Genomic DNA, 26973 nt, shown 5'->3' with positions numbered 1-26973 from the left:
TGAGATACTTTTAGCTACCACCTATACGTTCACCATATCTGTGGTTTGACAGTTCTATTCAGTACTAAGGTTGTATAAAAATAACTTAATAAGTACACAGCTAACCTCTGTCTACAGCATAAACATGCCAAAAAAGTTATCAGCTGGGGTGTGCAGACAAACCAAACTGCTGTTGTTTACGTGAACAAAAACAGCGTCCTTCATATAAAAATAGAAGACCCCACCCAGATAGCTGCTCCTCGTGGAGCCTTTTATGGCTGGCTTCAGTTGGTATCTGCGGTCACTCAAGAGGTCAAGTGGCTTGTTTCGGTAGCGTGGGGTTTCTTTCTGTACCATATGGATGAAAATGCCATCTGATTTAAACCAGATCTTTGAGTACACATAGTAGTATCCCTCCTTTTCAACAAGCAGCTTTCCTTTTTCATACTTTAGCTCATAAAGGATGGGTTCTGGGTCCAGATTCCACAGCATTACTCCATCTGTGTTAGCCTTTTCCTTGCCAGCTGTGCAACAATTAAGAAAGAAAAATGTTAAAATGTTTTAAAGTGTAAAAATGGCAATAACACTTTTACACACTCTTACACCTAGTAAATCAGCCACACTGTTTGACGTCTGGCAGCCATAACATTAAAACCACCTCCTTGTTTCTACACTCACTGTCCATGTTATCAGCTCCACTTACCATATAGAAGCACTTTGTAGTTCTACAATTACTGACTGTAGTTCATCTGTTTCTCTGCATGATTTGTTAACCCCCTTTCATGCTGTTCTTCAATGGTCAGGACCCCCACAGGACCACCACAGAGTAGGTATTATTTGGGTGGTGGGTCATTCTCAGCACTGCAGTGACAATGACATTGTGAGTGTGAGAGAGTGTGAGGGAGTGTGAGGGAGTGTGAGAGAGTGTGAGAGAGTGTGAGAGAGTGTGAGAGAGTGTGAGAGAGTGAGAGAGAGTGAGTGTGAGTGTCACAGCAGCCCTGATGGTGTTTTTTCATTGTCACTGCTGGACTGAGAATAGTCCACCAACCAAAAATATCCAGCATCCTGTGACCACTGATGAAGGTCTAGAAGATTACCAACTCAAACAGCAGCAATAGATGAGCGATCAGCTCTGACTTTACATCTACAAGGTGGACCAACTAGGATAGAGTGGACAGTGAGTGGACACGGTATTTAAAAACTTTAGCAGTGCTGCTGTGTCTGATCCACTCATACCAGCACAACACACACTAACACACCACCACCATGTCAGTGTCACTGCAGTGCTGAGAATGATCCACCACCTAAATAATACCTGCTCTGTGGTGGTCCTGTGGGGGTCCTGACCATTGAAGAACAGGGTGAAAGCAGGCTAAAAAAGTATGTAGAGAAATAGATGGACTACACTCAGCAATTGTAGAACTACAAAGTGCTCATATATGGTAAGTGGAGCTGATATAAGGACAGTGAGTGTAGAAACAAGGGGGTGGTTTTAATGTTATGGCTGATCAGTGTATATATAGTTTAATATAACATTTTTGCAGAACTATTGGTAATAAATGAAAGCCGATGGAACACGGTGCTAAACGTGCCTCCGTCCCAGCTTTTTTTGGAGTGTGTTACTTTATTAGCTAAATAAAGATTTGAGAGAATTAACAAATCACAAATCTAATTTATTTTTATCTCATTTAACAAAATGTCCCAACTTTTCTGAAAGTGGGCTTTTGTAAGTTGAGTAGAATTTATGAATTTATGAATCATATTTTACCTGTCAGATGTGCAGTAGGCTTTGAAGGCAGAACTATAGGCATTGACTTTTTGTTGGTTGTCTTGTTACCTGGAAGCATCACACACAGCGTTATTATTTAGTCATACATTACTGAATACAATCTGTTGCTATTTTTACAGATCACAACCCTGATCACTGTAAGCACCTGATTCTTCTTTACCATGAATGCTGTATTGTTATTTTAAATTGTCTTGTGGAACTACTGGCTATACCATGGAGTGGCAGGGGAGGTGGTGCAATAGCACTGGGGCTGAGCAGCAGGAGGACAGTGTCATTAATCAGTCATTTTTAAGCAGTTTTAATTATAACTAAAGGGTTGATCCAGTAAGGAAGATGGTTTCTAAACCTTTAAATTAAAAACCTACATTTCAGAAAAGTTGGGATAATGTGTAAAATAAATACGTACATATTTATCTTTATTCTGTATCAAATTAAAAACAGTACCATTCGGCAAAGCATTTCCAAAAAGTATGAACACGATTATGTTAACAACTAATTTACTTCAATTTTCTCAATTCTCAATTTGGATTTAATTTTGGAATTAAAATCACAAGCCCAATTAGTGTTAATAAGTGTAATGTTTTGCCATTTTTTATACATCTTTCAGTATTAATGGTGCCACTACAACTTCTCTAAGCCATCAGCACCCCAATACCTTGGTTTTCAGCTTGTAATAATTTGGATGGCATGTAGCTTTATTAACAAAAGTTGTGGTAGGATTTTAAGTGGTGTTACATGTGGTGATATTAATCACAGAAGATGCCAGTTGTTACTGCAGTAACAGCCATTCATCAGGGATTTTGGCCTTGCTCTTTATACACAGGCACAGCTTAAGACTTTCTGAATCTTTTGATGATATTATGTCCTGTAGAGAGTGAAATACCTGAAATCCTTGCATTTGCTTGTTTTAATGCCTATTATAACCAAGCATGATCACTTCAACTATTAATATCTTATTTTGTCTAAATTGTCTAAAGTTGGCCTGTCTCATTTTTTTTTTCATGAATTGTCAAATGTCTGATTGGTGTACTTCTGGTCTTCCAGCACAGACTGCTATCTGGGTGCTAACTGTAATTTCTAGTTCTTGTGTATCTAATACTTGTATGTAATATGTTTTTTTACAATAGTACTCACCTAGGTTTGCATGTTTTATTTAAATGTTCTTACCATTAATGTTTTTGGTACAAACCTTAATTATAGAAAAGTGATTAATTTTGAATTAATTTAAACCTATATTTAAATAAAACCTATGAGATTGTTATAGAAATTGTTAGGCCAAAAGGAAAACAATCATTTAGAAGTTTAAAAACAAGGTTCTTTTATGGTATGGACTGAATGGGTGGTATGGGGGTGTGTTAGTGCCCATAACATGAGTTACATGCAAATATGTGAGGGCACCATTAACGCTGCAAGATATCCACACATTTCTAAGCAACATATGCCACATTCTAGACAACACCTTTTCTCAATTTAACATAACAGCATGGCTGCATAGTCAGAGAGTGTGGGTGCTTGACTTGCTTGTCTGGGACCCAAACCGGTCCTACAGTAAAAATGTGTGGCACATTCTGAAGCTCAAAATGTTTCAACACTTTAAACGCAGTTAAATGAAGCCCCACATTGTTATAAAGGGTTTGTTAAGGGAAACAGTGATGTAAAATAGTGCTAAACATTCTGTGTCCTGTCCCAACAAAAATACAATAATAAAATAAGTATTTATTTACAAAACAAAAAAACTGACATTTTTAGAATTGAAATTGTTTTGTAGTTATTGTGTTGCTCCTTATTAGTATTTTAGCCAAACTAATTGCTAACAGATGGATAAAACCAATTACACACATTAAATGATATGATTTAACTCAGTGGAAAACATTTGAGTTAGACCATTTCCTGTCCCAGCATGACACAATGTTAGCTCCAGAAAGACATGGTGGATGAGTTTGGTGTAATAGTAAAAGTAATAGTAATAATAAACAGCTTTTAGATTAAATGAGATGTTGCCTAATTTTACAAATGTCATTTTGACTGAATTCCTAAAACAGTACAGAATCTTACATAAAGCCCCAAAAAGCTCATGGTAAGGTGACCACATACTTTTGGCCATATACATATAATGCAGGTCTATTGTGCTAGATTGTGTTTGAGCTTTTGGGACCTAGGTATCTCTCAGCTTTGGAGCCCCATGTCTTTCAGAAACTTATTTTTAAATGTAAAGAAATAAAAAAAGCTTTTACTACCTTTTAGTTTGTCCATAGTTGGCGTATCAGAACGCTGAAAAAGAAAATATAGTCTTTAGTTCATACTGTATGTAAGAAGAGTTGTAAATACGTGTGTAAACTTGACACAAACAAAAAAAAACAGTGTTATGCATAAACTAACTGTGGAATGTTAAGGCCGTGTATAATTAGCACTACTCACACTTTCACCAATGCAAATCTATGATCTATGATAATCTATGATAAACCAATTCTTAGGAACAGTCAGCTTCAGTATTGTCACCCTTGATAAACAAGGGTAAAAAATGTGATAAAATCTGGTAATTACAGCTTTAAGAATCTACAGTTAGAAATAATTAGCTTTTCGCAGCACTGCCCATTCCTGTAATTTCCTACGAGGGCTTCTATAGACTAAACAGACACATCGTAAAGCTACCGCCTCCATACTTCATTGTGAGTTGAATGTACCTGTAATCAGTTACTTCTGGCTTCTCTTACTTTCCTTATTATTAATCTAAGAGCATGCTGTAAAATATGGCAATGCAACTGTCCAGGAGTAATTTGTGGTTTTATGGACTTTTGATTGAGAATTAATGAATCAGTTGTTTTAAGAAAGACGTTTAGTGCTCTGGCACCATTTTCCATTTAAGTGAAAACTAAGGCCATCACCATCACCATCACTACAGTTGCTATTTTATAATATCTTTTGTAATATCTTTCCAACCAGTGGCAACCTGTTATACATCTTTGAACATTATTTTTTTAATTGCAACATAATTTGTACAGAACACCAGGCCATTTGTACAGGCCATGTGGATCAGCAGTTTGTTTGGTGCAGGAAAGGCAAAACTTATGACCAGAAGAATACTCTCCCCATGGTCATAGGTGTGGCTTAGTGATTATGTGTGGATGCTTTTTTTGCTGCAGGATTGTTTTTGTCTATTTTATTTATGCATTTTCTCTCAATTTAGCGTAGTCAATTTATCCCCTGATTGCAGCCGTGGTGGGTGTATTGCTGCTCACGCAGCCCTTAGCGAAACCCTTTTTCACTCATGCATTCTGCACAGGTGCCTCTCTATCTGACAATCACGGTCCTTACACAGCGTTTGAAGACCCCTCCCACATAGTTCGTTCATCCCTCCCTGCAGGCACTGCCAATTATGCCCAGCCAACTTAGTTTCGAACCGAGGAGTTAAGAATCTTGGCGCTGGTGTGCTAGCAGAATATCCTGCTGTGCCACCTGGGCAGGAACTGGAAATCTTCGTGTGACTGGCATCGGGGATTCACAAAATTCCAAAACATTTTAAGGAGGAATATTTTGCTTTCTGTGGTGAACTTGAAATAGATTTTTTGGTGAATACTCAAAAAATAAGAAACACAGTTATAATTATGTGTATATGTACTATATATACACTGATCAGCCATAACATTAAAACCACCTCCTTGTTTCTACACTCACTGTCCATTTTATCAGCTCCACTTACCATATAGAAGCACTCTGTAGTTCCACCATTACTGACTGTAGTCCATCTGTTTCTCTACATATCTTTTTAACCTGCTTTCACCCTGTTCTTCAATGGTCAGGACCCCCACAGGACCACCACAGAGCAGGTCTTATTTAGGTGTTGGATTATTCTCAGCACTGCAGTGACACTGACATGGTGGTGGTGTGTTAGTGTGTGTTGTGCTGCTGGAGCTTTTAAATACCATGTTTACTCACTGTCCACCTAGTTGGTCCACCTTGTAGACGTAAAGTCAGAGTTGGTCACTCATCTGTTGCTGCTGTTTGAGTTGGTCATCTTCTAGACCTTCGTCAGTGGTCACAGGACACTGCCTACAGGGCGCTGTTGGCTGGATATATTTGATTGGTGGACTATTCTCAGTCCAGCAGTGACAAGAAAGTGTTTAAAAACTTTATCAGTATTGCTGTGTCTGATCCACTCATACCAGCACAACAAACACTAACACACCACCACCATGTCAGTGTCACTGCAGTGCTGAGAATGATCCAACACCCAAATAGCACCTGCTCTGTAGTGGTCCTGACCATTAAAGAACAGCATGAAAGGGGGCTAACAAAGCATGCAGAGAAACAGATGGACTACAGTCAGTAATTGTAGAACTACAAATTGCTTTCAAATGGTAGGTGGAGCTGATAAAATGGACAGTGAGTGTAGAAACAAGGAGGTGGTTTAATGTTATGGCTGATCAGTGTATGTACAAAGTCACTTGGACTATGGCAAACCACAATTAGTGCCATTATTTTCAAATACCTTAAACCACCTTGTGGCTAATTGAAAGCAATCTTGGTAGTTACAGTGGTAACTGATCTCTAGTTACTGTTAGTGTTTGGTTACAGTGGCACAACCAGCTAACATGTTTAGGGGATGTTTTCAGAGGGATAATAAAGGTGTTGTACAACTTTCTTCCTTTCATTTATGATTATTTAAAAACTGCATAATCTGTTTAGTTTAGTTGCATTATAGTGGAGTAGGTGCGTGGTTGAGGTTATATATACATGCAATAAAGGTTATCACCAAATCTCCGACTGTGCTTGCTGAATGTGGTCACATATACAAATGTCTGCTAAACAGGTTATAAAACCAAACAGAGAAAAAGCCCCGGCACACATGAGTTTCAGGTTCTGCAGGTCAATTCTGCTCTGCTTTTACAAGAAGCTTCATTTTACCGGTGGGCTTCAGGGAAGAGGAGGAGCCTGAATGAAAAAGCTTGCAATCAGATATAAGAGCCATCATTCATCATGGAACGACAAAAATGCCCCCCAGATTTTCTCCCTTTTTACCACCCAACCCCAAGCCTGGAGCAAGTTCGTGCTATTTTTTAACCTGTGCCAGTCTCTCTGAACCGACTACATAAACGCCTTTTTCTTTACCTATTTGTGATTGGCTCTGTGAGTCATATAAAACTGGCAGAGCGCAATATGCAGTTTGCCAGGTTCTGGCCTTAATTTAAACAGCTTCTCGAACTGTCAAACTCACAGCTACATGTCACACAGCGCTACTTACAACTAATCTCTGTAAGCCGTGCCTGTTACTATATCTTATATATTGTTTTGCATATTTTTAAGCATTTCCAGGTCTCTGCTAGCTCCTCTACATCATCTCAGACCCCAGTTTAAAGGCTTACCCAAAAGTTGTATAACGATTTTTAGTGTACTACTGAATACAGGTATATTTAGGGAGAATTTCATAGTTTCTTTTTTTTCCCGTTTCTCCCAATTTTTAGCACGTCCAATTTTTACCCAATTGCGTTATGCTTCCTATCCACTGGTGCTGACCCTCATCCCAATTGAGGAGAGCAAGTGCCCCCTCTGAAACGTGTGCAGTAGCCGACTGCATCTTTTCACCTGCCCTAGGTGAGTTCATATGCGGATCAGCTTTGTGTACAGAGATCCACACCCTGATCGCGCTATACCTTCTCTACCGTCTCTGTGCAGATGCCATCAACCAGCCAGCAGAGGTCATAATTGAATCAGTTATGAGGTCCCTATCCAGCTTTTCCCACCCTGTATAAACAACAAGCCGATCGTCCATGAAGCTGGATGGCAGAGCTGAGTTTCGAACCGATGAGTTTGAAATCTCAGCTCTGGTGTGCTAGTGTGTTTTACCGCTGCGCCACCTGTGTGGTCGTAAATAGTCAATTCTTGGACCTGTTTTTTTTGTAGTCCACATATCTTGCTATATTTGTAGTTTGTAGTGGAAAATGTGAAATGCACATTCCTTAACATATCAGGTCCATGCCTCAAAAGAAATGAAATTAAGTTTTGCGAGTAAAAGCCACGCCTTCAACTGTAGTGAATGAGGAGTGAGTATGAGACATTAAGGGAAGCAGGGGGAAACTCTGCGGATGTTGGGCTGGAGTTCAGGGCATCTTCCTCTTTGTGCCAGGCATAGTTATTTCATAGCTCCATTTTTGGAGTGGCATTGTGAAAGCCCTCTCTTGAAGGATGCTTTGGCAGGATATTGAACAAGTAGTTTTAAAAATGTAGGATAAGTTTGCAAAAAAGATTAAGGCAGAAACCCACCACAGTGATGTATAAGGATGTAAGAGGATGATCTTTAATTATCAAAAGCATTTGGTTGGAATTGTTTAGCAGTCAAATACTTGTAGATATGGACAATAAACTGATCAGGCATAACATTATGACCACCCTAATATTGTGTTGGACCCCTTTTTGCTGCCAAAACTGCCCTGACCAGCCGAGGCATGGACTCCACTAGATCCCTGAAGGTGTGCTGTGGTATTAAGCACCAAGATGTTAGCAGCAGATCCTTTAACTCCTGTAAGTTGTGAGGTGGGGCCTCCATGGATCAGACTTGTTTGTCCAGCACATCCCACAGATGCTCGATTGGATTGAGATCTGGGGAATTTGGAGGCCAAGTCGACACCTCAAACTCATTGTTGTGCTCCTCAAACCATTCCTGAAGCATTTTTGCTTTGTGGCAGGTCGCATTATCCTGCTGAAAGAGGCCACAGTAATTAGGGAATACTATAGGGTCTGCAAAAATGCTTAGGTGGGTGGTACGTGTCAAAGTAACATGCACATAGATGGCAGGACCCAAGGGTTCCCAGCAGAACATTGACCAAAGCAATTAAATCCCAGCGACTTCCTTGGACCACTTTTGATAGATACTGACCACTGCAGACCAGGAACACCCCACAAGAGCTCCAGTTTTTCCAGTCATCTAGCATTTCACAATTTGGCCCTTGTCAAACCCGCTCAAATCCTTACGCTTGCTCATTTTTCCTGCTTCTAACACATCAACTTTGAGGATAACAGGTGCCCTGATGAAGTGATAATCACTGTTATTCACTTCACCTGTCATACATAATGTTATGCCTGGTTGGTGTATATTAATGTATACTTTTTATTTTTCAATGAATAAAATGGCCATTTAAAACTGTATTTAGTTTTCACCTAGCTCATTTTAGCCTTAGTCTGGTTTAAAAAAAGTAAAGTGTGACAAATATGCAACAAACAAAAGAATTTAGATAAAGGGCAATATTTTAACAGAACAAATAAGTTCTTAAAAACTAAAATAAATTAACACTTAATAAAATAACATTAATAAAATATTAAAAAGTATCTAATAGCAACTACTGTGACGAAATATTTTTGATAACTGAAGATCAGTCTCATCTTTTTGGAACATATTTGGCCCTCTTATTTTCTTAAAATTGCCACATTGGACAGTTTTTGAGCATGAACTGCACGTCTACGGTCCTGATACAACATCTATAGTTACAGTGCTGTGACGAAGTATTTGGCAGTGGTAGCTCAGCAGTTAAGGTTGCTGAACTAATAATCATGAGGTTGCCGGTTCAAGCCCCACCATCGCCAAGTCGCCACTGTTGGGCCCCTGAGCAAGGCCCCTAATCCTCAATTGCTTGAGCTGTATTTGGTGATGTGTAAGTCGCTTTAGATAAAAGCGTCTGTTAAATGCTGCAAACGTAAATATATTTATTTCTGTAAAACATTTCATACATAATCTGTTGAATTCAAATCAGGGAAGAATTGCTTGATCATTTAAGCACTTAAGTTACTTTAGCTTTACGTTTGGAGTTGCGGCTTTGTTGAAACATCCAGATGAAATGAAGCTCTTCTCTAATATTTCCCAGTGCATCTAAAATATTTTTTGGATATGTGTGATCCACCCTCATATACTGTATATTTAAATGCTGTTTAATTATTGTGTCCCTGGAAATTTCTTCACCTTAAAAGTGATTAATGCTTGCTCAAAAAAAACTATCCATCCAATGGTATTAAGCTTATAATAAACCAGGTTCAATTTATATCAAATTATTTTGGGAACATTAATAAAATTAAAATTAGAACTTTAAGTTTTATGGCAACTGTCTGGTATTTTGGTTTGTATTCTACTTACTAAGTAAATACTTTGATTTTTAGACATGTTTTCATGCTAATTAATACAATTAATATTGGAACAGTGGTAGCCTAGTGGGTAGAGCTTTGGGCTATTAACCGTAAGAATGGCAGTACAAATCCAGGCTCTGCTATGCAGCCACTGTTGGGTCCTTGAGCAAGGCCCTTAACCCTGTCTGCTCCAGGGGCGCCGTATGATGGCTGACCCTGCGCTCTGACCCCAGCTTCCAAATGAGCTGGGATATGTAAAGAAAGAATTTCATTGTACTGTACTGACAATGTCATATATGTATATATGACAAATAAAGTATATCTTCATCTTCTACTTTTTCTAATATATTTTGTTTATAAATGTCAAAAGTGAAAAACATTATGCACGTTATGAAGTGGATATATGCACTGGAAGTATATTAAATTAAAAAGAAATACTGTTTTCCTCCCACTTGGCCTTTTGTGACCATGTGTAATAAAGTAAGTGCTTTAGTTCAAAACCACAACACAGGTTTAAATAAGGGAAAAGGTTCAATTAAAAGAAAACGAAAACTGTTGCCCAGAAGAAGGATGATTAGATGCTATCAGAGGTGTGATAAAATCCACATTTAAAAGAAACGAGAACTTCAGACAGAAAGAAAGACGTTTAGACTGATGTTTTACTTACAGGCTCAGGGTTTTTCCTGTACAGGTTGTAGATGAAGTAACCTTCCACTGCTAAACCAAACAGAATTATACACACTATCAGGAAGAGTGTGTTCTGGATCAGCCGGTTCCTTCGGGCCTGGCCTCGCATATGTCCCGGTTTGGGAGGCAACGGTGGTAATGTCTCCTTGTCCACCACAAACACTGAGGGGTATCTAACACCAGCCCCGGCCATGTCCACAAGGTCCTGATGTCCAAATTCTGAAGCACAGGTGACAGCAGATCCGTTCTGAAAAGAGAAGATGCTGAGCAATGGCTGAGATAAAGTGCTGCAGAGAAACTCCTACACAGCACACACACTGCACACACACACACACACACACACACACACACACACACACACACACACACACACACACATACTTACAGTGTGTACGCTTTATCATTGCAAGACATCTAAGTGGGTGAGCATCATGAAAGTCTTAAACAGTGTAAAATAGTATTTTCATTTTTCATAAACCACCTTTTCACCCAAAAAAAACCATGTGTCATTCTCATTCAGATCTGAAAGTTTTGTGATTTGCATAAGAAGTGAAATCATGTCAGTGTGAGAAAGGAAATACAAGTGCAAGCGTGAACAGACAGTTTTTGTATTACAGTGGGGTTTTTTGCGAAGCTGTGCTATAAGTAGCAATAAGTCAATGTTAAAAAGTTCACATACAGTTGTACACAGGATATGCATGTCATGTGAATGTTGTAATTAATAGATAGATAGATAGATAGATAGATAGATAGATAGATAGATAGATAGATAGATAGATAGATAGATAGATAGATAGATAGATAGATAGATAGATAGATAGATAGATAGATACTTTATTGATCCTTTGCAGGAAATTTCTTTGTTACAGCAGCTCACATCAGACAACAAACAACTTCTTGCATACATACAACATTCACTATAAAACAAGCAATAAAAATTCACACTAAGATTCTATATACATGTAAACACTATTTTTATGGTGCATGCATAGCATACAAAATGTAGGTATATATTAGGTATGTAAACATTGGTCTTATGGTGCATGCATAGCATACAAAATGTAGGTATATATATTAGGTATTAGGTATGTAAACATTGGTCTTATGGTGCATGCATAGCATACAAAATGTAGGTATATATATTAGGTATTAGGTATGTAAACATTGGTCTTATGGTGCATGCATAGCATACAAAATGTAGGTATATATTAGGTATTAGGTATGTAAACATTGGTCTTATGGTGCATGCATTGCATACAAAATGTAGGTATATATTAGGTATTAGGTATGTAAACATTGGTCTTATGGTGCATGCATTGCATACAAAATGTAGGTATATATTAGGTATTAGGTATGTAAACATTGGTCTTATGGTGCATGCACAGCATACAAAATGTAGGTATATATATTAGGTATTAGGTATGTAAACATTGGTCTTATGGTGCATGCATTGCATACAAAATGTAGGTGTTTATTATAAATTTTTATGAATTATTTTGAATTGTTATGTAATGTAATTTCTTAGCTTTCTCAGAGACTAAATGATTGGGACACATACATTATGTTTATTGAACTTAAATGATTTATTTATTGATGGAGATAACAATGTACATGGGACAGTGGTCTGCTGCCAAGGTCAGAAATAATGCCCAAACTGTCACCCAAACATGCTGATAGGAAATTTGTCAGGGTGGTCATATGTAATCCAAAAACAGGTGTGGACAATGTGTCCAATAAACAGCTTCAAATTGGTAGCAGAACTATTATATATATACTAACATCCAGACACATTTCCTCTCGTAGTTCGGGTTTTCATTCTGAACTTGACACAAGACCACTGTTCCATGTACTCTGTGCAGTCAAACTGGCCTTTTTATATAGGCATAAGCTGGACAAGGAGTTAGGAGGTCATGACACAAAATGAAATATGAGTACATAAGTTTCTACACCACCAGATTACTAATCTACATTACTAACCATACAATTATGTAAACAAACAAGTATTTTTGCTCAAGGGACAAACAAATGTACTGTATGTGGACATCCCTCCCAATTATTAGGTATCCAGAGACCTGCACAGATCCTTAACTTTAACCCCACGACACTTTTAAAAACAATTGGAGCATTGATTGTCAAGCTTTATCATTCCAATCTCAGTGGCTGAGCACATACAAATGCTCTGTTTACATTTACATTCTGGGCATTTAGCAGACGCTTTCATCCAAAGCGACTTACAGTACTGTGATAGTAAATCGTCTAAGCAATTGAGGGTTAAGGGCCTTGTTTCGGGGCCCAACAGTGGCAACCTGGCAGTGGTGGGGCTTGAACCAGCAACCATTGGATTACTAGTCAAGCACCTTTACTGCTAGGCTACAAATTCCCTTGTAGCAGTTGTATGTTGAAACATACATAAAGTGTATGTTTCTGTTTGATTTCAGTCAGCATCAGCAAAGCACTTCATACAGATACTAACTAAATATCCATAAGTTTAGTCAGAAAAATAATCACAATACTAAATCCAGTATCAATAAAAATAGAATTGGATGCATTGCAGGCCTGCAATTTAAATCCCTTTTGTATCAAAAAGTCACAATATGAAAAGTGAGTTTTACAGTGTCGGGTAAATCTAACAATGTGAACACCCCTTATCAGATACACCGCTTATGAAGTGTGGTGTACTCATTTACAAACCCAATACCAAATAAATTGAGATAGCAGGTAAAAATGAAAAGAAATAGCCTGTAATTGACTTGTATTCGATTTAAAAAGGTCAATCAGTAAGTCAATTCTCAAAGACAAAATTTACATTTTTAGCATATGCCTTTATCCAAAGAGACTTACAGTTATGACTGAACACAATTTTGAGCAATTGAGGGGTAAGGGCCTTGCTCAGGGGCCCAACAGTGGCAACTTGGCAGTGGTGGGGATTGAACCGGCAACCTTTTGATTACTAGTCCAGTACCTTAACCGCTGAGCTATCACTGCCCTAAAATGTTGGGGAGCGCAGAAGAGGCAGGTGGCGCAGCAGTAAAACACGCTAGCACACCAGAGCTGACATTTCGAACTGGTTGGTTAAAAAATTCAGCTCTGCCATCCAGCTGGGCTGGGTGTCTACATGAACAACGGTTAGCTTGTTGTTCATACAGGGCGGGAAGCCGGAGAGGGACCTTATAACTGATGCAATTACTACCTCTGCTGGCTGGTTGATGGTGATTGTAATGTTTTTTATGTCCATCTAGATGGAAATAAATACGTGTGGAGAGTTTATCAGATACTTTTTTAGTCTCATTTGTTTAGTAGTTTGTAAAGTATGCAGCAGTTTTACACAAAATAGTAGTGAACCAAGCTAAGCTACCGGAGCTGTTTGTTGCACTCTGCAGCACTGTGGTTGGAACGAGCTGCTCAACAGACTCCAAAGTAAGATTATATGTATGTAATCTTGAAATCAGTTATAGCTTACTTGTTTTACTTCAATACTGTCTAAAGTCTGCTTAGAAATCACCTTAGCTTTGCTCATAATAGCATTACATTTTGCATTACATGCATTTAGCATGACTGGCTAAAGTAAGTTAGCTGAGGCAGAAAGCATAAAGGTGGATAACCAGATGTCAGTCTGGGCAAATGATAACTTTTATTTCCATGGTATATTTTATCTGTGGTAATTTGTACTTATAACGGAGAAATATTATTTTATCTATAAAATATTTGTCAAATTTGCATCATTTTCTAAAAAATTGCTGCATTTATTTGAAAGAGACTAAAGTATGCTATGCTACCATATAGGTAGACAACATGTCAGTCTTTTTTTACCATAATATATTTTTTTCTGTATAATTCTTACTTGTATCAGTGAAATATAGTTTTATCTATAAAATATTTCTGTCAGATTTGCATAATTTTCTAATGTATTGCAAGAGATATTTGAAAGGGACTAAAATATGGTATCAAACTTTGTCAGAAAGCATACAGGTGCATAACATTTCAGTCTGTGACTATTTACAACATTTTTAAATATAACCATGGCATCAAGTTTTGTCTTGCAATTATTGCTCCTCTTAGATAATTATTGTTTTATGTGTAAACCATGTGCCAGATTTGAGAAACTTTTGTCATATGTATTGGTTCAGTGTACTTGAGTTTACTTCAAAACATGAGCCTGTGGACATTAGCTTCTCTGACAAAAACATATAGAGTATTTGTGATTGAATTCTACATATATGTAATTATTTTTAAAATAACATCACTGTCACCACCTTTATTCATTGTAATCTCTTTTTTTTATTATTCTGAGATGGATGGAGACAAGGCTCAATATGCACGCCTTCTGGAGTCTCTGAAGAGGAGACGACGGCTAGGCCCTGACGAGCTTAGGCTTATTGCTGAACATGACAGCGATGAAGATCATGAAGGCATGACCATTGAAGAAGAGGACTTCATGGACATGGAGCTCCTGGATGAAGAGGATGAAGAAAAGCAAGATGAGCAGAGGGATCAATCAACAACCTCCTATTGGTAAATACATGTATTCCAAGTGTGTGTATTTGTAAATGTGTGTGTGTACATATATGCTGACAATAAATGTCAGCATTTGCACCCACACACACAATCAGGGCTGCCAACAAAAGTTAAAATCAACAAAAGAGTACAAACTCAGATTATGATTTTTACTAATGTTTGTTTTCTTTTATGAGTTTGGTTAGTCTTTCTTGTCCCATGTCAGGTAGGAAGCGGAAACGCTTCCCTGACTCTGTATCCTTTCCTTCCTATGCTGATGTAGACACAGAAGCACCAGAGCCCATACCATTTAATCCCTCTCGTCCAGTAGGCATAGATCTGGGAAGTGTGCATAGGGCTGTATGGTCAGCCACAAGTGCCTTGCGTGAAATAGACTTCTTCAAGTTGTTTTTCACGTACACCATTGTTGCTGAGATTTTCCAGTTTACAAACTCTAAGGGGTGGGAGCTTGTACTGAATAGGCCGTCTTATGCGAACCATCATGGGGCATGGGAAGAAGTGACCCCGGATGAATTCTACCGGTTTCTTGGGCTTCTCATTTACATGGGTTTCATGTCCCTCCACAGCATTCACAGATATTGGGGAACCAGATCTCTTCAGGGTTCATGGACCAAGTTATTCATGTCCCGTGACCATTTCAAGGAATTGATGGCAGCCCTCCATGTTGTAGATCCTGCCACAGAAAATAATCTTGATCGTCTTAGGAAGTTGCGTTACCTGATGGACCACCTCAAAACCAAGTCTCAGCAGTTTTTCCAGGCTGATGAAAATCTGAGCATAGACGAGAGAATGGTAAAATCAAAAGGTCGATCAGGATTCAAGCAGTATATATAAGGGCAAACCTACTCGCTGGGGTTTCAAATTGTGGGTCATTGCAACTTCAGATTCGGGATATACCTTAGACTTTGATGTATACACAGGCAGTCTTGATGGGCGCATAACTGATTTGGCTATAAAAGTGATCGAAGACCTTGTGCAGCCATTTAAAAATCAAGGTCACACAGTTTGGTTTGACAACTTCTATACATCACCAACTGTTAAGGAGTGGGGAATCAATGCATGTGGGACATGTAGGATTAATCGTAAGAAATTCCCAGTGGATTTCAAAGATGTCAAAAAATGGGAGCGGCAAGCTAACCGTGGTGATATGAGGTGGTGTAGAATTGATGGAAATGTCTTAGTTGTTCAGTGGAAGGACACGCAAGCAGTTACATGCCTCTGTCAACCAGCTGTAGTAAAGGACTACAATAAACACATGGGAGGTGTTGACAGATCTGATCAAATGTTAAACACATACAGTCTGCTTCAGAAAACTCAAAAGTGGTGGAAAACACTTTTCTTCCATTTTGTGGACATAGCCATCATTAATAGTTTCATTTTGTTTCAGGACTGGCATCATTCCAATCCAGCATCACGTTATGGGTTTAGTTTAGCAGGCTACAGCCAGATAAACTTTAGGGAAAATCCGTCGCGCCAGCTTGCAGACATTGCCGTCGATTCAATTTTGCCATCTCAGCCTTCAGTAGCTCCAACCACTTCCTCATCGTTTTACGTCACCCACATTCCCCAGATGGAGCAAGTATCAAGAAATTGCTGGCTTTGCTACAAAAAATTCAAAAAAGAAAATAAAACAAAGATTGCATGCATGGCTCATGAGTGCCAATGTAGAAGATTTTGTTTATTTGGCAATCGAAAGTGTTTTCAGTCTTGGCATTCTAGAGAAGGAGATGAGTTTCGCAGTTAGACCTACACAGGGCTACTGTCTTCTACTGTCAGCCCCTCTCATCCTTCCTCAACCCCTGTGTTTGTGTATATGTTCTTTGTTTCTCTTGCTCTTCACAGGTCAAAGTTCAGTGTGCATTGTTCATTGGAAGGAGGTAATTTGAGGTAATTATCCATTGTGCATTGTCTGTTAAATATTTTGTAGTGAATTTTCGTCAAAATGGCTTAGATGAGATTTGATATCCTGTTGCCTCAAAACTGTTTACTGAATTGTTCAATGATTATCCTGAACAAATAATTGCTTTTTCTTGTATTGTTGAACTGGATTATTTGAGAGTTTGTTTTATGGAGTGATGCATTGTTCATTGTTCTTCAATAGTGCTGAACTATATTGTATTGTTGTTTTGAAATTATTTATAGAATGAGAAGTGTATATAATTCTAATGAAAATCTTTAATGTTTTTGAACTATACACTGTTGTTAGAGTGCTTATTTTGTCAAATACATTTTATCTGCTGTCTTATTTCAAAAATATGGATGTTGACAATTTAGTAATAATTAAGAAAAAAATACACTTTCATTGGTTTATAGTGGTTTATATTAATTACACTTGAAAAACATTGAGTTTCATATAACTTTAAAGAATTGATTCTCCTGGTTATAATGGTGTGTGTATATGTAGGTTTTTTTTTCCATAAAAGTACACTTTCATTGGTTTATAGTGTATGCTGACACTGGTAAAAAGTGAAGTAAAAAAGGAGCTACACGAACATTCTAAATTGCTAAATGACACCTTCTGCTAAATTGATTATAACTTTTGAATAAAAGATGATAGATTCAAAATTATTTTCTTGACAAATGGCTCACAAAATTGCAAACATTTTATATACTTTATGTTTCTCTATATTGCACAGAAACGTGTTAAAAATGTAAGTATTTATGAATTAAATAAAAATTGAGAGGTTTTTTAGGTTGATTTTGGAGGATTTTTGTATAGATTTGGTTATATTACACTTAAATAACCATACTGAGTTTTATATCTTTTAAAGAACTGATTTTTCTGGTTATAATGGTGTGTATATATAGTCTATGCTATGTACTGTATTTACACTATAAGGTTTTTTCTATGACTATGTTGCATAGTGTCTGAAAATGGAACGTTCCACTCAGGCATGAGAGGGTTAATAGTACAGAAAACATACTGTGTGGGTGTGCTTAAGAGGCTCAAGATCTCCACCTGCTGGAGAACAAAATCAGTGGCATTTGACCTTTGCACCAGTGTACTCAGCACCCAGGCTGACTTTCAGTTTAAGCAGAGTCAGCATGACTCGAGACAGCGTGGGTGAGCAGACACTTATGCCGGAACACAATAATCAAAAAGGTTTAGTCCCTTAGACTCTATTGTAAAACTAATACATTTACTCACTTATTATTACAGAAACACATCTTGGACAGGAAATTAATAAGAAGTAGTTTACTTAATACATGTTTACAGGGTGTAAGCAAGGTCCTATCTATCATAAGTGCTTTATTGAATGCATACGTGTTCCAGCCTATATAAATACCGCAGTGGTACAGGGCAACCGGAGCGGTACAGGGCAACCGCAGTGGTAGCTCAGCGGTTAAGGTACCTGACTAGCAGTCAGAAGGTTGCTGGTTTAAGTCACACCACTGCCAAGTTACCACTGTTGGGCCCATGTGCAAGGCTCTTAACCTTCAATTGCTCAAATTGTATTCAATGATAGTCACTTCACTGAAAGTCACTTCAGATAAAGGCATCTGCTAAATGCTGTAAATGTAAATCTTTTTGGTCTTAAAATGCTGGGTGTTGTGCTTCCACAACCTTAGGTAACCAAATAATGTTAATGTTAACACTGTTGCTTTTACATCACTGTATTGGGGACAGCATATCTATTGTAATTATAGCCTTGGTCTGTATGTACCACACTGAGCATGGAGAAAAGAAAGAAGAGCAAAGAATTGTGAAAGAAAGAAGTGTGTAAGAACCAAAATTGTGCAAAATCTCAAGACTAGAAGTCCATCTCCAAAGAACATAATTTTCTTGTGTCCACTGTGATTGACATTATTAAAATATTTACAGCTCATTGCATTGTGGCTGACCTTACTGGATGTGGACAGAAGAGAAAAATTAATGATGGATGGCACCAAATGATTATGCAAATGGTCAATAAAGAACATCAATCTCTCCTAAGCATTTTCTAAAAAGCACACACACAAATGTTTTAAGACTACATGCTGGAGAGTTCTGAATTGAGCAGCTGCGAGTCTATGGTCAGGGTTTAGGTTGGGTGTAAATTTTAAATTTAATTCTAAGATCGAAATTCCATTAAACACATATGAAGAAACAGCAGTTGGAAAAGCACCATTTAATTTTATGAAATTTGGTAAAAGAAATTTGAGCAATTGGCAATTGGTCCAAAATTCCTGAATATATAATTGTGTAAGGAACTTATTTATGATATGATATAGGATGAGACAGAATTCAATTTCCAAAGGATTTGCTATCAAATAATAGTCTACCGATAATCTTGTCCAGTCCCTTCCTGGAGTTCTATGTAGAATTATATCAGATGTAACTTTTTTCTTCATTTTTGTGTTGTTTTGACATTAAAGAAAAAATTAAACTTGTGAATTTCCAAATTATTTTCTAATTGCAACAATTTTCTGAATGTGGTGCATTTTTGAAAAGAAGTGAAGGGGTGTCAATATTTTTGGCGATGACTGTGTATATAAAATGCTACATTAAAAAGTACAACATGAGGAAACACAAAACACAGCTTTAATGGATTGTTGCATTTATTTAGGAAATAAGGTTATGCAACACCAATATCACCCAGGTGAAAAAATAAACTACCCTTGTAGCTGCAACAACTATAATCAATTAATATACCTGAAGATCAGCCTAGATTTAATTAAGCCACAATCAACGGCTTTTAAAAAGTCCAACCACAGAAACTTAATAGGGGTTCAAGACAAGACTTTGACTAGGCTACTCCAAAACTTCAACTTTGGAGTCATTCACTTGCTCTAACTCTACTTAAGCACAACTGGAGCTTAAGTGATGAAACAAAAACTAAGAACTAGACATTATTGCATAGGGTTGGGGTTAGGGTTAGGGCTTTTTGAGAGCAAAATTCATTTCCCTGAAGCAGCAAAGCATCCCCAAACTATTACACTACCACCATTTTATTGTTTTGGCTACTGCTGTGCTTCACTGGAGTCCAAGAGCCTTAGAAATGGCTTTGAAACTCTTCTCAGAAATATATTTTTCAATAACTTCCCTTTTCTTGAATTTGTTTGATTGAATTAGTGTGAATACTTGTTGAAACCTTTAGTGCTTTTCCACAAACCATCAGTGACAGAGATTACTTCTGTCTACAGCATAAACATGCCAAAAAAGTTATCAGCTGAAGTTTGCAGACAAACCAAAGAGACATTCCTCACCTGAACAAAAACTTGATCATTTTTGAACAGATTAAATACCCCACCCAAATAGCTGCTCCTCAAAGAGCCTTTTATGGTTGGGATTTTAGGGTTAGGGTTAGGGCTTTTTGAGAGCAAAATTCATTACCCTAACGCAGCATAGCATCCCCAAACCATTACACTACCACCAATTTATTGTTTTGGCTACTGCTGTGCTTCACTGGAGTCCCAGAGCCTTAGAAATGGCTTTAAAACTCTTCTCAGAAATATATTTTTCAATAACTTTCCTTTTCTTGAATTTGTTTGATTGAATTAGTGTGAATACTTGTTGAAACCTTACCATTTACTTTTTAATTAAATCTATCTGGGAAAGGCATTTTGACTAAGCAACTTTAATTTACTTACAGTGGGGGAAATAAGTATTTGATCCCATGCTGATTTTGTAAGTTTACCCCCTTACAAAGACTTGAACAGTCTATAATTTTTATGGAAGGTTTATTTTAACAGAGAGAGACAGAATATCAAGAAAAAATCTAGAAAAAAAACATTAAATAAAAGTTATAAATTAATTTGTATTTAATTAAGGGAAATAAGTATTTGATCCCCTACCAACCAGCAAGAATTCTGACCCCCACAGACCGGTTATGTGCCCATGAGGCACACAAATTAGTCCTGTCCCTGTATAAAAGACTCCTGTCACAGAATCAGTTTCTTCCATTCAAATCTCTCGACCACCATGGGCAAGACCAAAGAGCTATCAAAGGACGTCAGGGACAAGATTGTAGACCTGCACAAGGCTGGAATGGGCTACAAGACCATCAGCAAGAAGCTTGGTGAGAAAGAGACCACTGTTGGCACGATAATTCGAAAATGGAAGAAATACAAGATCACAGTCAATCACCCTCACTCTGGAGCTCCATGCAAGATCTCAACTGGTGGGGTAAGAATGATTCTGAAAAAGGTGAGGTCAGTCCAGAATTACACGGGAGGAGCTTGTCAATGATCTCAAGGGAGCCGGGAGCAGAGAAATGCTGGATATGACCCCAAGAACACCATCCCCACCGGGCATTTCTTTGCCTCCAAACACGGCGAGTGGAGTTGATGCCAAAGAGCTCAATTTTGGTCTCATCTGACCATATCACATTCTCCCAAGCTTTCTCTGAATCATTCAGGTGTTCATTGGCAAACTTCAGACGGGCCTGTACATGAGCCTTCTTGAGCAGAGGGACTTTGCGGGCACTGCAGGATCTCAATCCATTTCGGCGAAGTGTGTTACTAATGGTTTTCTTGGTGACTGTGCTCCCAGCTCCCTTGAGATCATTGACAAGCTCCTCCCATGTAATTCTGGACTGACCTCACCTTTCTCAGAATCATTCTTACCCCACCAGGTGAGATCTTGCATGGAGCTCCAGAGTGAGGGTGATTGACTGTGATCTTGTATTTCTTCCATTTTCGAATTATCGCACCAACAGTGGTCTCTTTCTCACCAAGCTTCTTGCTGATGGTCTTGTAGATCATTCCAGCCTTGTGCAGGTCTACAATCTTGTCCCTGACGTCCTTTAATAGCTCTTTGGTCTTGCCCATGGTGGTCGAGAGATTTGAACGGAAGAAACTGATTCTGTGACAGGAGTCTTTTATACAGGGACAGGACTAATTTGTGTGCCTCATGGGCACATAACCGGTCTGTGGGGGTCAGAATTCTTGCTGGTTGATAGGGGATCAAATACTTATTTCCCTTAATTAAATACAAATTAATTTATAACTTTTATTTAATGTTTTTTTTCTAGATTTTTTGTTGATATTCTGTCTCTCTCTGTTAAAATAAACCTTCCATAAAAATTATAGACTGTTCAAGTCTTTGTAAGGGGGTAAACTTACAAAATCAGCATGGGATCAAATACTTATTTCCCCCACTGTATGTATGCGATAACATAGAGTGTTAAGGTTGTAATAATTTCATTGCATTTTTATGTTTTTCTACCACTTTATCCTGCTCAGGGCTCATGGAACCACCTGGTGCAATGCAGTTACAAACCTTAGACAGGGCCCAATTCATAACAGGGCCTCAACAACTCCTCTCTTTCAAAACACAATTATGCATGTCTGTATGTAGATTTCCTACCAATTGATAGCACTGATTGCGATTCTAACCCTGGATCCCAACAGTAGCGGACTGGTGTAATTTACTGCTGTGCCACTTAGGTGTCCTGTTGCAATAACGTTAAGGTAAATTTATAAAAATTCAGGCCTGTATTTTTAGGTAAACTTGCAGTTGATATAGACTTGTATTACTTAGCTTACTTAAGTAGCTGTAGTCGATAATCGACTATATTTACAGTAAATGTACATCTGTATGGCTGCCCCAGGGGCCACATACATGCATTCATTAGTTAGTGATGTATATTATTAAGTCTTTAGTATTTGTTAGTATTTGGCAGGTTGAAAACTACTGCTTTAGTGCATTTCCACAAACCATCAGTGACTTGATAAGTGCAGAGATTACTTCTGTCTACAACATAAACATGCCAAAAAAGTTATCAGCTGGAGTTTGCAGACAAACCAAAGAGACATTCCTCACCTGAACAAAAACTTGATCATTTTTGAACAGATTAAATACCCCACCCAGATAGCTGCTCCTCAAAGAGCCTTTTATGGCTGGCTTCAGTTGGTATCTGTGGTCAGTCAGGAGGTCAATGGGCTTGTTTCGATAGCGTGGGGTTTCTTTTTGCACTGAGTGGATAAAATTGCCATCTGATTTAAACCAGATCTTTGAGTACACATAGTAGTATCCCTCCTTTTCAACAAGCAGCTTTCCTTTTTCGTACTTTAGCTGATGTATGACATCTGTTGTGTTGTCCCACTGCATCAATCCATTCTTGTCAGGCCATTTAATTAAAGCTTTACAAAAAGAGAAAAATATTTTTAATTTACTTATAAGCAGTAAAAAGGACACATGATATTTAAGTCGGCAGTCCTCTCTGTTAAAGTAATAGTTCAGTAAAATATTTCATTTACACAATTTTCTGTGTACCTCAGGCAAGCTGGTAATCTAAAACTTCACTTTGCCTCTTAGGCTTTGCACTGTAAGGCTAATGTTATTTCATGGGTTGAGATTAGCTAAATAAAAGAAAACCATGTGTCACATTTATTGCACTAGTATAATAATATTTATAGGACGCTCAGGAGGTGCAGCTAGCAGACCAAAGCTGACTTCTTGAACTCGTGAGTTCGAGTCCCAGCTTTGCTACCAGCAGGCTGGGCACCTACTGTACATGAACAAAGATTAGCTCATCCATTGGGTTGGATGCCGGAGGGGATTCCTCGTAACTGATGCAGCTATGACCTCTGTATGGCGCCTGCATCAGAGACAAGGGATAATAGAGATCAGTGCGTGTGTGCGAGACTGAGCCCCATATGAAGTCGCCTCGTGCAGGTGAAAAGATGCAGTTGGCTACTGCACACGTGTCGGAGGGGGCATGTGTTAGTCATGCTCTCCTCAGTCAGGAGTGGAAATCAGCATCAGTAGAGAGCAAGCGAAATGCAATCGGTTAATTGGATATGACTAAATTGGGAGGAAAATGCAACAAAATGTAAATATTAAAATGTTACTTTTTTTACTTTAATTTTAGGAGTTAAGGAAGTCTTATATAAATGAGAAAAAATTATGAAATAGATTAAATGATCAGCCGCACAGATGTGTAAGTTAGCTTTGCCAAGGGCACTGACACAATCCCATACCATGACAGACCCTAGCTTTTGGACTTCAGTTGGATAGTCTGGATGGTACTTTTCTTCTTTGGTCTAGAACACACTGACCATAAGATTTGGAATACTTATTTGTTCAACCACAATCCATATTTCCACTGTGTAATGGTCCATCCCAGATGCCTTCAAGCCCAGAGACCTGGATACTGTTTCCAGACATGGTTAACATAAGTACACAGTAAAGTTTTATGTGGAAATTGTTAATGTAACTTTGTATTATAGTCTCTGACAGAGATTAGCAAAGTAATCCCTTGCTTATGTGGTTATATCAGCTGTTTCTTGATGCAGTGCCACCTGAGTGATCACGGGTGTTTAGCTTAGGCTTGCATCCCTTTACACACTGAAATACCCCCAGATTTTTTTTCATCATTTATCGATATTATGCACTGTAGAGGAAAAACTATGCAAATCTCTTCCAATCTTTTTTCAGAAACATCACATGTTGACATCATCTGTTTGGAATCGCATCGTTATTTAGTTTTTTTTACCTCATTAATAGCCCTAAATTGCGCCTGTCCCAACACTTTTTGGAATGTGTTGCAGGTCTAAAATGTAGAAATTGAGGTATATTAAAAAATGAATTTGACCAGACAAAACATGAACTATTGTGGGTTTGTCTGCAATGAAATGAAAGTCAAAGTAAGAAAAACTACTGAACTATTATTTTAATCATTTACCATGTGAACTTTCTTCTCACCTGTCAGATGTGCAAGAGGTCTTGAGGGGTTTATCAGAGGGACTGTTTTCTTCTCACCTGGTGCATCTGCAACATCACCCAATGAAATTTTTACCATCCAGCATTCATGTTTATGTTTTGTTTCATTGATGATCCAGTCACTCTGTATGTTTAAATGTATTGAAGTGTGTCTTTTTGGCAATTTAGACTGTAGCAGTTTTGATAGTGGTGTCATATTTTAATGAAAATAGCTGCTGTCGGTGGTGCTACAGGGTCTCTGTACAGCATTTTAGAGGGAAATATCTATAGTGAGGAGGAACAAGTATTGAGAAACAAGTGGACAGTGGTAGTCTGTAGCATGTCCAGTACAAAAATGATTTCCTTATATTCCAGCTTGTTTGAAAGACGGGTTCAGAGCGCAGGGTCAGCCATTATACAGCGCCCCTGGTGCAGACAGGGTTTGCCTTGCTCAAGAACCCAACGGTGTTCTTTATGTAGCAGAGCATGGATTTAAACTTCCAGTTAAAAGTCCAAAGCTCTACCCACTAGGCTACCACTGTCCACTTGCTTCTCAATACTTAATTCTCCTCACTGTAGATACTTCCTTTTAAAATGCTCTATAAAGACCCTGTAGCACCACAGACAGCAGCTATTTTCACCAAAACAGGATACAGTGGTACCTTGAAACTTGATGTCTATTGGTTCTGAAAGTGCCGTTGAGTGTCAAGGTATTTTTTCATAAGCATATATGGGAAACCTGTTAATGTGTTCCATGGTCTCGTGGAACTGCATATATTTTAGGCTTATGTAAAATAATACTGTTAAATACTGTTACTTTAGTGACACAGTCATTATTGTCTAAAAATAGCTCATGCTAAAAATAACAAATAAGCTGTTTTAATGTGATTATTTTTAATAAATATTAAATACCAATTTACCAAATATGACACTAACAAAATTAGTAGTCTATATATACAGTATATTATGTTATATTGCAAGAACTTTAGTGTGGATGAACTTCAGGGGCCTGACCTCAATTTAAGCCAGACCTGTGAGCCAGACCTATCCAACATCAATGCCTAACTTTACAAAATCTTGTAAAACGGCTTCTTAGAAGAGTTGAGGCTGTTATAACCCCAAAGGAGATGGCAACTCTACAGTATATTAATAGCCATGATTTTGAAATGGGATATTCACCAAGCTTATGATTAGGTGTCCACGTACTTTTGGCTATGTAGTGTTTATGGTCACCTTACTGTGAGTTTGTTGGACCTGTTGTTTAAGTTTGTGCATATTTGTGTCTATAAAATTGGGACACTGGATAAAGAACTGATGGGTGCCTGGTGTATTTACTACCTTGTTGTGGTTCATTCAGTGGTAGATCAGAATGCTGAAAAAGAAGGTCACATGCTTTAGTTTGATATGTTCTTTGCAAAGTGTTTCACAAAAGCTACATGAAGAATTGCAGAAGCTGTGGGACTTACAGACTCAGGGTTTTTCCTGTACAGGTTGTAGATAAAGTAACCTTCCACTGCTAAACCACACAGAGTTATACACACAAGTAGGAAGAGTGTGTTCTGGATCAGCCGGTTTCTCTGGTTTTGAGTCCGCATGTGTCCCAGTTTGTGGTAAAGCGGGGACAACGTTTCCTTGTCTACCTCAACCACTGAGAAGTACCTAACATCAGTCTCAGTCATGTCCAAACAGATCTGATATCCAAACTCTGAAGCACAGACATGTTATTCCATTATTATGAAACACTTTCATATTTTCCTTTTCAGCACAAACACAATTTTTTAATCATGTTATATATTTTACATTGATGACAATAGCTAAAATGTCGGTAAAATAAGGGACAATACAGACAACATGTATTAATGTTTATCTTTAAACTAAATAAATCACATGACAAAAAAAGAAACTGTTACATCTAAACACCTTTAAAGCAAAATTTACAAAACGTGAACAGTACATAGTAATCAAATTTCTATGGAGCTTTGAACTCAACCTCTTTGAACATCTTTGGGATGAATTGAAAGAGCAACTGTAATGGACACAAATTCATACAAACACACTTACTAGAAAACCTCTCCAGAAGATTGGTGGCTGTTATAGCTGTGGGAAGAAGGAGGGGTTGAAGGGCAACTGCATTTCATAATAGTTTTGGAATGGGATGCCCATAAAGCTCATGGTCAGGTGTTCACATATATACAGATGTAAGTTTACACTTTACAGTTATGGCCTAATATAAGGTTTAGGTTCTTGCTCAGGGGCCCAACAGTGG

At 38.0% G+C, this 26973-nt stretch overlaps 2 protein-coding genes across 2 annotated transcripts; both read right to left on the bottom strand.

Annotated features, from left to right (window-relative positions):
- Positions 1 to 111: 111 nt before the first annotated feature.
- Positions 112 to 10760, bottom strand: LOC134301624 (tumor necrosis factor ligand superfamily member 14-like). Its single transcript, XM_062986421.1, has 3 exons — positions 10544 to 10760; positions 1748 to 1816; positions 112 to 503 (listed from the first exon to the last, which is right to left on the bottom strand). Exons 1-3 carry the CDS (start codon positions 10758 to 10760, stop codon positions 112 to 114), a joined length of 678 nt encoding a protein of 225 aa, XP_062842491.1.
- Positions 10761 to 15697: 4937 nt separating this feature from the next.
- Positions 15698 to 26386, bottom strand: LOC134301617 (tumor necrosis factor ligand superfamily member 14-like). Its single transcript, XM_062986407.1, has 7 exons — positions 26174 to 26386; positions 26046 to 26079; positions 24711 to 24776; positions 22866 to 23146; positions 22699 to 22757; positions 20252 to 20372; positions 15698 to 15853 (listed from the first exon to the last, which is right to left on the bottom strand). Exons 1-7 carry the CDS (start codon positions 26384 to 26386, stop codon positions 15698 to 15700), a joined length of 930 nt encoding a protein of 309 aa, XP_062842477.1.
- Between the last annotated feature and the right edge of the window lie 587 nt (positions 26387 to 26973).

Source organism: Trichomycterus rosablanca, chromosome 2, assembly GCF_030014385.1.
Source record: "Trichomycterus rosablanca isolate fTriRos1 chromosome 2, fTriRos1.hap1, whole genome shotgun sequence".
NCBI lineage: Eukaryota > Metazoa > Chordata > Actinopteri > Siluriformes > Trichomycteridae > Trichomycterus > Trichomycterus rosablanca.
This window is presented reverse-complemented; position numbering and strand designations above follow the sequence as displayed.

What these genes read in the sequence shown, in the direction of transcription:
- LOC134301624 (XM_062986421.1), bottom strand. Translation starts at nt 10,760, where the DNA reads ATGGCCGGGGCTGGTGTTAGATACCCCTCAGTGTTTGTGGTGGACAAG. An exon ending in GAAAAACCCTGAGCCTGTAA is followed by an intron (nt 1,817 to 10,543) that starts GTAAAACATCAG and finishes TGATGCTTCCAG; the next exon opens with GTAACAAGACAACCAACAAA. An exon ending in GCCTACTGCACATCTGACAG is followed by an intron (nt 504 to 1,747) that starts GTAAAATATGAT and finishes ATTGTTGCACAG; the next exon opens with CTGGCAAGGAAAAGGCTAAC.
- LOC134301617 (XM_062986407.1), bottom strand. Translation starts at nt 26,386, where the DNA reads ATGACTGAGACTGATGTTAGGTACTTCTCAGTGGTTGAGGTAGACAAG. An exon ending in ACTGAATGAACCACAACAAG is followed by an intron (nt 24,777 to 26,045) that starts GTAGTAAATACA and finishes GTGATGTTGCAG; the next exon opens with ATGCACCAGGTGAGAAGAAA. An exon ending in TGTGGAAATGCACTAAAGCA is followed by an intron (nt 20,373 to 22,698) that starts GTAGTTTTCAAC and finishes GCTCTCAAAAAG; the next exon opens with CCCTAACCCTAACCCTAAAA.